Source organism: Olea europaea, unplaced genomic scaffold (genome assembly GCF_002742605.1).
Source record: "Olea europaea var. sylvestris unplaced genomic scaffold, O_europaea_v1 scaffold2315, whole genome shotgun sequence".
Taxonomy (NCBI): Eukaryota; Viridiplantae; Streptophyta; class Magnoliopsida; order Lamiales; family Oleaceae; genus Olea; species Olea europaea.
This window is the reverse complement of record NW_019241248.1, coordinates 66,733-77,220: the sequence shown is the minus strand read 5'-3', so window position 1 is coordinate 77,220 and position 10,488 is coordinate 66,733. Positions and strand designations below refer to the sequence as shown.

Here is a 10,488-nt window from a genome sequence, read left to right as displayed (position 1 = left end):
GTACTGTTTGAATCCAAACTTTGCACATAAATTGTTTATGTGGCTATTGCAAAATGGCTTGCCATTATCAGCTATGATATGTCGCGGGACACCATATCGATAAATGATTTGGATACAAATGAAATCTGCGACATTTTCTTTCTTTACTTCCTTCAATGGTATGGCTTCGGCCCACTTAGAGAAGTAATCTGTCCCGGTGAGGATGTATGCATGCCCTGCTGAAGACTTTGGAGTTATAGGCCCAATGACATCAAGACCCCATGCATCAAACGGCCATGAAGCTATTGTCGGATGTAATGATTCCAGAGGTTGATGGATGAAATTTGCATGGATTTGGCAAGCTTCACATTTTCTTGCATAATCTATGGAGTCTTGTACCATAGTTGGCCAGTAATATCCCATCCTCTTTATTCGAAAATGGAGTTTAGGTTAGACTGGTGGGCACCACAAATTCCAGAGTGGGCTTCTTCCACGACCTGCGTTGCTTCTTCATTACTTATGCATCGAAGGAAAACTCCATCAAATGATCGTCGATAAAGTGTTCCCTTATAAAAGATAAAGCGAGAGGCACGCCTCTTGATTTCTGTTTTTCGCCTTGGATTATCTGGTAGCTTTTGATGTTGAAGGAAATCGATTATTGGCTATCTCCAATCTTCTCTTTCCTCATCTTCGACTACTTCAACACTATTGTTTTCTTCTAAATTACTGGGTACCAATGACGGAAGCACCCATCTTTGAGCAATTGATATGGAGTGGGAAAATTCTTCATCTGATCTAGCTAAAACAGCAGCCAAATTAGCTAAGGCACCAGCTTCCTTATTTTCACTTCTCGGGACGAATTTGATTTTTATCGAATCAAATCGTCTCATAATCATTGCTGCATGTTCATGATATGGCTTCAAGTCTGAATTACGGACTTCATATTCAGCTAAAAGTTGGTTGATTATCAATTTAGAGTCTCCAAAGACTTCCAGCTAGTGAATATCCATGTCTAAAGTTGTCTCTAGGCCAATGATAAGAGCTTGATATTCTGCCACATTATTCGAACATTTCTCTGTTAAGGTAAATGAGTAGGGCATGACGAGATCATGAGGAGTGATGAAGACCACTCCTGCTCCGGCACCATAACTTCGGGCTGCCCCATAGAAGTATAGCCTCCATGATGGTATGATTTCGGTGAATAGAACTTCTTCATCGGGAAGGTCTTCCTGAAGTTCCCATTCCATTGGAATTGGGTGGTCAGCAAGGAAATTCGCCAAAGCTTGTCCTTTAATGGCCTTTTGTGGAATGAATTTGATGTCGAACTCAGACAACAGTAATGCCCATTTTCCAATCCTTCTAGAAAGAATCGGTCTGGACATTATGTACTTCAATAGATCAATTTTTGAAACAAGATTGATTGTGTGTGATAGCATATAATGCCTCAACTTTTTAGCTATGAAGATTAACGCGAGGCACATTTTTTCAATAGGCAAATACTTCATTTCAGCGCCTACCAGTGTCCGACTCAAGTAATAGAGTGCATTCTCTTTTCCTTCTTCGTTAACTTGGGCAAGAAGTGCCCTCAGAGAATATTCTTGTGCTGCAACATAAAGAGTCAGCAACTTTCCTAGAACTGGAGCTGTGAGTACTGGTGGACGAGACAAATATTGTTTAATGCTTTGGAAAGCATTTTGACAAGCGTCATCCCATTCGAATGGTACATCTTTCTTCACTAATTTGTTGAATGGATGACAACGTTCGGATAGATTAGAGATAAATCTTCGAATGTATGCAAGTTTTCCTTGAAGACTTTTCAACTCACGTACATTTCTTGGCTCTGGCATGTTGATTATAGCTTCAATTTTTGATTGGTCTATTTCAATGCCCCGATGTCGAACAACGAAGCCGAGAAATTTTCCAGAGGTGATGCCAAATGCACATTTCAACGGATACATCTTTAACTGATGTCTTCGAAGTTTTTTGAAAACATCACGTAAATCTTGTAAATGATCGTCGCGTCTTTTTGTTTTAACAACAAAATCATCCACATAACATTCAACGTTCTTATGTAGAATATCATCGAAAATCTTTTGCATTGCCCGCTGGTATGTTGCCCCCGTATTTTTTAATCCAAAAGGCATAACTTTATAACAATATATGCCTTTTGGGGTACGAAATGATGTGAGTTCCTCGTCTTTTTGGTTCATCCGTATCTGATTGTATCCAGAAAATCCGTCCATGAAAGATAATACTTCATATCCGGTAGTTGCATCCACCATCAACTCTGTTATTGGAAGTGGAAAATCATCTTTCGGACATGCTTGATTCAGATCCTGAAAGTCAACGCAAATTCGCAATTGCCCGTTCTTTTTTTTAACAGGAACAATGTTTGCGATCCATGTTGGATATTTCACTTCGCGTATAAATCCAGCTTCAATAAGTTTGTTGACTTCCATTTCAATTTGAGGAATCAGTTCTGGTCGAAATCTTTTTTGAGGTTGTTTGACAAGTCGAACTCCATGTCTTATTGCAAGATGATGCACTGCAACTTCAGGATTTAACCCCGACATTTCTTTGTAAGACCATGCAAACACGTCTTTGTATTCGTGAAGCAAACTAATGTACTCAGATTCTTCCTTTTGATTGAGAAAGGCACTTACAAATACTGGTCTCGGGTCTTCTTTGGTCCCCAGGTTCAATTGTTTCAAGTCGTCCACAGTAGCTTGTCCACCTTCGTCAAAAGTATGTGGGGCTGGTTCAGGTTCATCAGTTGTGATAGAACTTTCGGACTTGGAGTCTGAATCGGGAGCTTCTTCAAAGGCTATGTGATTGACAGAGACTTCTTCTTTTTCTTCACTCTCCTTTTGGGACAGACGAAGTTTTTGCTATCTTCGTCTTCTTCTTGATCGTTGTGGCTTTAGGCTTGGATTAGAAGTTTTAATCCCAAGTCGAGAAAATGCGGATTGTCTTTGGGATGACGTTTGGGAAGCTTGTGCATTCTTATCAATTTGGATAGAAGAAGAAGAATCTTCGCTTATTCTTTGGAAGATGGGAACTTTACCTTTTACATCAACTATTGGGGAGGATTCTCCTTTTAACCTTTTAAACACTGAAACTCTGGCATTCTTATTTTCAATTCGATCAAACACTGAAGGTTTCGGCTGTTCAGATTTCTCTTCTACAACTTCAAAAATTTGAATCATGATGGGGTTTGAGGAAACCTTCTTGACCTTAATCTTTCTTGGTGGATTGGGATCATATCCCAAACCATACTTGGGTCGGGACACCAAGGCTTCATCAGAATTAAAAGGGGGATGCCCTCCTGAAAGGACAGCATCAAGATCACCTAATTTACGAGGCTCTCCTTTTCCAAACCCAGCATTTTCAAACAACTTTTTAACTTGAGGATTGTAACATCCTCTGAAAGTTTGTTTTGATTCAGCAACTCCTTCTTGTTTGGATGACCTGGAAATATAGAGTTTTGATATGTTCGGAAGAGATGTTGAAGCCTCTGATGTAGATTTATGTCCTTTCGAGCCCGCCATAAGTTGGTGGGGCAGAAGCAATTTTGGGATACTAGGTATTGGAAGAGTTAACTCTTTTCTCAATACCTCAACATCGATTGATTCTACTTGAGGTTCTTTGCCTTTAGAGAATTTTTTGGACGTAAATTTTGACTTATCTTTGATAAGTTGATGAGACTGAGCAGCACTAGATGTATCATGATCATTTGTATCTTCTTTGATTTTGAATCCAGACATGGTCAACCCTGAAGAATTATATTCTTCACCTTCCATGTAAAACTTGACATCGGCAAAATGAGATTCTTCTTCGAGAAAAGGTTTGGACTCAGCTACCACACATTTGACCTCTCCGTCTCGGTTATATTTGAAGCATTGGTGCCAAGTCGAAGGTACCACTCCAGTTTCGTGCAGCCAAACACGTCCAAGGAGTAACTTGTATGATGTTTTAGCATCAATGACATGGAAAAGAGCCGAGGAGATTAACTCTTCTATTTGCAACTTTAGGCGAATCATGCCAATGGCTCGCTGACCTTTTTGATTGAATCCATGAATCATGATTTTTCTTCTGGATAGATTACCAACATTGATTCCAATTTTCTTCATTGTTTTGACCGGCATAATATTTACAGCAGATCCACAATCGATCATCATGCAATTTATCTTGCACTCTCGAATATAACCGCTGACATACAGTGGTCTATTATGTGGACGTGATCCCAGTTGTAAATCTCCACCGTCGAATGTTATGGCGGCCATACAGTCTTGAGGAGATGTGGCTCCAATATGTTCTAAAACTTTGCCTTCATATTCTTCTGGATCGATTAATGCTGCCATCAAGGCCATTCGATCATCGAAGGGAAGGGCAAGAGACTCTACTAGACTTGTATTGGCAGGAATATTATTGAGTTGTGAAATAGTTTTCTTCTATTTTGAAGTCTGCTTTGATACGTTCTTCATTTCATCTTTCTCCTTCACATTGATTACGTTGGAGGTTAGACATTCTTTATCAAAGAAACCCTTAGGAAAATAATCACCCAAGTTCAGTAGTCTAGGAAGAACGCGTGGAGCTGCTCCCTCTTCGATTGATTTAGTAGATACTCTTGGCTTGACTTCAGGTCTCCTTCTTTGATTGTTCCTTGGTCTTGATTTCTTGTCGCAAAAGTTAGAATTTGGGAGTCATGGAGCCTTCCGACGACGTCTTTTCACTAAGGTCCATGCCCCATGATCTTCTTCTAGCGTTTCTTCTTCATTGGGTTGAATTTTCGTACCCAATTCCTCCAACTTTGTTCCTACAAGAGACGTAGAAGGTAATATTTTACCTATTTTGTTTGGCATTATGTATTTCTCTTTCTTCTTTATGAAGGTAGACCAGCCGTCACCAATCTCGTCTTCAAGTTCTAAGTCGGAATCCCAAACATCTAAGTCACCTGTCATAATTTCATAAAAGGTTGGACGATTGGGTGTGCTTGGTCCATTCATCCCTGGATAGATATAACTGATGGTGATTTCTCCGTCTACCTCAAATTTCATTGGGATGGCTCCTTCCGGGAGTTGAGGTCCAAATTCCTCAAGGGAGGATTTACAGGCATCGTGTACATTAGAGAATGTTTGTTTCTTTCCTGGAATGGGAATTGGGTCAAATGATCCAAATGAAATCATCGAGCATGTGGCTGTTGGATTCTCTCCAGTCTCAAGTTTGATCTTATTTTCTTTGTCCAAGCGAACAATAAGATCTTTCAAAACAAAGCATTTTTCCACTGGATGGCTAATGATCCTATGAAATTTACAGTATTTAGGATGATCGATCTTACCAGCCTCTTCAGGTCTTTTTGGTACTGGAAGTTCGATTATTTTCTGTTCAAGGAGCTGATCTAGAATTCCAGAAACTTCTGAATCTGAGTATGGGTACTCCCTTCCTTCAAGTTCCTTTAGAGTCACATGACTTCTGCTTTGGACTTGTCCTTTGTTAGGTCTGAACTCTAGCTTCGGTTTTGAATTCGAGCTCGACCCTTGGAAGGCTATCTTTGCAGGAGCCGTAGAAATCGCCATAGCCTCTTTGGATTTACTTATCTTAACGTCCTTCTTTATATCCTTCTTAGGATCTTTCTTATCACTTGGTAAATAACTCCCATGCCCTGCAATTTGGAGCTCCAGGTCTTGAGCGCGTGTCGCCAATTCTTCGAATGAGTGAGGCATGTTTGCTTGGAGATTATAGAGTAATCCCTAATGCATGCCTTGTACACAAATGTCGATGGAAGATGCTTCACTTATTCGTTCTTTACAATTAAGCACAAGGTTTCTCTAGCATTCAATGTACTCTACTACAGGCTCTTCCTTGCTCTGCTTTGTTCGAGCAAGTTCTGGAAGGCTGACAGTTCGTCGGGTGCTGTAGAAGCGTGTTAAGAACTCTCACTCGAGTTGATCCCAACTATCAATTGACCCTGTCGGTAAGTCTGTGTACCATTCAAATGCAGAACCTTTGAGGGAGCGTACGAACTGCTTCACCATTGTGTCATTGTAAGTACCTGCATTATTACATGTCTCAATAAAATGAGCAACATGTTGCTTTGGGTTGCCCTTTTCGTCAAAACATTGAAACTTTGGAGGTTGGTAACCAAGTGTCATCCTTATTTAGTCGATTCGACGACTATAGGGTTTGGCATACACCAATGAAGATTGCAACGAACCACCATATTGGGCACGAATGGTGTCCGCAATCATATGTTGAAGTTGTTGGGCGGATAGAGAGCCAACGGAGAGTTGAGTGGCGTCACACAACACATTTTGAACAATTGTTCGATCATGTATATCTTGCTTTTGCTGATATTCTTGGACTTCTAACTCTTTGGCCTTAGAAGATCCTAAATTTTTCCGATCTTCTTTAAGAGGTGGATTTTGCGACTCTAGTTTATGCATGAGTGCGGTAAATTGGGCATCTTTTTCTTCTAACGACTTTGTTAATTTTTCCATAGCTAAAGCCATTTGTTGGATTCGATCATTTGAGCCCGATGTCGCTTCTGTGACCATCACTGGCTCAAGTGATTCTTCAGATGAAGTATCATCTTCCCACTTTTGCTGAGAAGTAGCATGAGGGGATCCAGATAAGGATCTACCACTGGAGATGGATCCCGAACGAGAGTTTTTCGTCGAACTCATGGTTTTTTGTGTTGAATGAGAGTTTGGCTTTCTGAAGGCAATTTTCGTTCTGTTTTTGTTGGAGAATTTCTTTAGTGATGTGACCAGTTGAGTTTTCCCTGTTTTTGTTTGGGCCCTGGTCGCGTGGAAGAGTTCAGCAAGTGTCTCTTCGAGATGAGTCATAGTTTGATTTGCCTTTTCGCCTACCATTGCTGATATAGTATTTGAAATTTGAAGATTTTGAGATCAAAAGATGAGAGGACAAGAAGGTCCCACTGGGCGTGCCAAGAAATTTGTACGACGGAATTTCGTGTATTAAAATACAGAAATCGTTACAAATTGTATTTTTGAGAAATATAAGTGATGTTGACCTTCTTGTAGTTGCAAAATTGCAAAATCCTCTGATTAATGATCTGAATATTTGAAGACGAGGGGCCACGTGGCTTAAATCGTGATCTTCAATAATTTGTTGAAAATTTGATTTGTTGATATTTGACTTGTTTAGAACTTGAATCTTGATGCTTGGACTTGGACTTGAATTTGATTTAATTTGAAGAACACTTTGATCTTCTTGAATTTGGTGTGAACCTGTTTGATTCGAAGAAGATTTTTATCTTCTTGGGGTTCACCGAGTTAAGGCTTGACAGAATTTCTTCCATTCTTTCAGCCTTGAGATTTCTTCAGCACTTCGTGGTGTTCTTTGCTTTCTTTTCTTGCTTGCTTTCTGTGTGTTATGGACCATTGGTCTTATTTATAGGGGACGATTCGGGCTAATTTTGGTAATTACTCAATTATATTTAATTAAAAGAGATAATTGAGTAATTATAGCTTTATTTATTTGTTTGTTTATTTATTTAAAATGTGGTTTGGGCTTTTGGTTTTTGCTTTTGGGTTTTTTTATGAACTTTAGTAGACTTAAGATTTAATTGGGCTAATGATTTAAATCAATTCAGTCCATTTTATTTTATTTACTTATTTATTTATTTTTTATGTCTACAGATGTGAAATATTATTTTGATCTAATAAAAAATGATAAATTAAACACCCTTTTAATTTATCACAAATTCACACTCGCCGTCCCAATTGACATCTAGCAATGTATCAGGGCAACACATGTGACGGAAAATGTCACGTGGTATGACAAAATCAAAATTGTTTGTTTACCATGAAATTATAATCCTTTAGTCAATATGATCCGACAACTACGAGATATGGAAGTGTGTCAATCTCGATTATCGATCATATCTTTCATTCTACTATTAAGTCAATATGAGTCGAAAGCTTCTTTTCGACTTATATGTATACATTGGCCAAAGATTTCCTTATTGACTTAATTGAACGAAATACAGATCACGGTCTCTTACTATCTAAGAGTGACGAATCCTCTATTAGTCATTCACAACCTTCATATGGTTGTTGACATACCCGAATGATGTCGTATTAGCGGCCCTTGACAGAGCAACATCCAACACCATCAAAGCATGACTGTCCTCATACAAGGCACCATGATGACCTCAAGTTATAGGACCAATTTCAGTACCGAACGTTAGAGATTAACCACTGATACTCAGATAATTATCCATGTGGAATCTCTTAGCGGGTTTCCAAAGTTTTGTTCTATAACAAAACATCCACATGTTCATTTAAGTGTCACCACAATTTAGCTCGTGAGATCAGCTACTTACTTCACAAGTAAGAAATACCACATGTGATGGTCTAACTGTATCAACGATATCCGTATCGCGTTATTACTTATGATTACGGTTTATTCAAGATCCAATCATATGTAATTTGTATCTCACAATCACTACTCCTTGTGATTAACAAATCACTTAAACTTGGATCTTCGGATTCTATTATTTAAAATTATTTATCAAAAAATTAATTTAAATAAATAATAGATCTTACCAAAATTAAATGCATTAAACATATTAAAAGCGTTTACAACCTAAATCGATTGGATATAGGGCATAACACTTACACCTTCTTCGTCAATCAAATGTGAGAAATCACGAGAATTCTATATGTTTTTTGCCTTTTTGGGTTTGGTGTGATTCTCTCGAGTTTTGTTTTGGTTCCATGTGCATACTTTTTCTATTTTTTTTTACGTAAAGGGTCTAAAATCTTAGAAGTTGTTTGTTTTATAGGGGTTTAAGCTTACATGGAATGGAGTTTTCAGATTTTAAACCGAAAATATGTAATTTGGAGATATCGAAAATAATTAGCTGTATTTTTTCCCTCCCCTTGGGTTCATTTTGGGTGTTTTTTGATTTCCTGTTTTCTCCTTTATAAAATTTCGATATCTGTCTTAAATATTTTGTTTCTGTTTATTGGGTGAAATGTCCTTTTCTTTTTTCAATACATTGTGCTTTGATCTAGATTTATAAAGGAAATTGGGGGTAAATTTTGTAAATTTTCTTAATTGTCATTTCAATATTTGGTCCATTCTTACAACTTCAATCTCATGCTCGTTCATTGATATTGTGCAAGGTCTGACTGATAGTCATCTCTTGGGATCTCTGTCTTTTTCATTTTCTGTTGGCAGCAGATATGAGCACTTGTACTTTAGGGTTTAATATTCTGTTAATGTAATTATACGTTGCGTTACCTTGATGTTCTTTTGTTGCAGAGATATGTATAATTTTTTTGAATGTAGCTTCTTTGCGTTTTCTTGTTCTTTGGATTATCTACCCTTCTATTACCTTAAATATCATGTGTGTATTTTCATATCCATGGTTATCAAAAGAATTGTTATGTAATTTGTCTACTTGTTTTGCTGCTAGTGAAAGTATTGAAAAGATTGAATATTTATGGTGATTTAGCTTAAGAAAGTTCATTATTGCATCGAAAAAATAGTATTTTTATCTATTCAGTCCATCTTTGATTGATTAAGTTGAGAATAGAATAAAGTTTGTTATCGTTTTTTTTCCTTAAGATGATTTACAGAATTCAGATGTTTTCTTTTGTCTAAATTTCAATGTTGTTGAGTTAACAAGCTGTTAGGTTTTATAAAATTAGATGATTTGTTATTTTTATAAGAAGATTAAACTTTTTTGCTTGTCATAACTTTTAAAGAAAAGTCCAAATTACAGAGGAAAAACTAGAAGTAAAAAATTCGCCAATTTGCACAAGATTCAAATCCTTCATCACCCTAATTTTCCTACCACCTGTACCCATCACACCTGTGGTGCGGACGGAGAGGCAGCAGTGGTAGCAGTTGTTTATGTCCGATTGATTATTTCTTGTAACGTCTATCTGAACAATTTTTTTGTTGCCTAAGTTTTGGCAAATCGATGAAACTGGATGGTGGGATGGTTCTGACAAGTAAAGATATGTTCTGTAAGGTTATTTTGGTTACTGTTTTCCCCTGAAATAATTTCTTGTTTGATTTTTGAATTTGAGACTGTATTCTTTTAGATTTATTTTTCTTTTTAGATTAGAATTGGACTTTTTGGTTAATCACATTTGATGATTTTTATTAATTTGAATTATTAGTGGGTTTGCATTTATTGCTGAAAGAAAAGAATTATAGCTTGGTTTCTTAATTATAACTATTGCTTTCACCTCCTACTTTACTGCTGAGCCAACTTGATCATCATACGTAATTCTTGAGTATATTTTGTATATTTGAGCATAAAATTATCAGTTTCTTCCTGGTTTTTTTTTTTGCCCCTGCCTATGTACGATGATGCTCTATTTTGGCTAGCCCTTATGCAAAGATTCGTGGAGCAAGTTTGACAAAGCTTAAAAAATTATTTATATAAGTTGAAAATAAGTATTTCTTTCATTGGTTTAAGTTGAATACATGTAAATTACTTATTTTTTGAAATCGTAAATTACTTTTGAC

General features: G+C 37.3%; 1 protein-coding gene across 1 annotated transcript; it reads right to left on the bottom strand.

The window, feature by feature from the left end:
• Positions 1-641: 641 nt before the first annotated feature.
• On the bottom strand, positions 642-4,349 carry LOC111381498. Its single transcript, XM_023005285.1, has 3 exons — positions 3,044-4,349; positions 1,049-2,779; positions 642-928 (listed from the first exon to the last, which is right to left on the bottom strand). Exons 1-3 carry the CDS (start codon positions 4,347-4,349, stop codon positions 642-644), a joined length of 3,324 nt encoding a protein of 1,107 aa, XP_022861053.1.
• Positions 4,350-10,488: the final 6,139 nt, after the last annotated feature.

Coding starts and splice junctions, on each gene's coding strand:
- LOC111381498 (XM_023005285.1), bottom strand. CDS start 4,349: ATGGCCTTGATGGCAGCATTAATCGATCCAGAAGAATATGAAGGCAAA. Junction 2,780..3,043: donor CCCAATAGTTGATGTAAAAG/GTAAAGTTCCCA, acceptor CTCCCGATTCAG/ACTCCAAGTCCGAAAGTTCT. Junction 929..1,048: donor ATTTACCTTAACAGAGAAAT/GTTCGAATAATG, acceptor ACCAACTTTTAG/CTGAATATGAAGTCCGTAAT.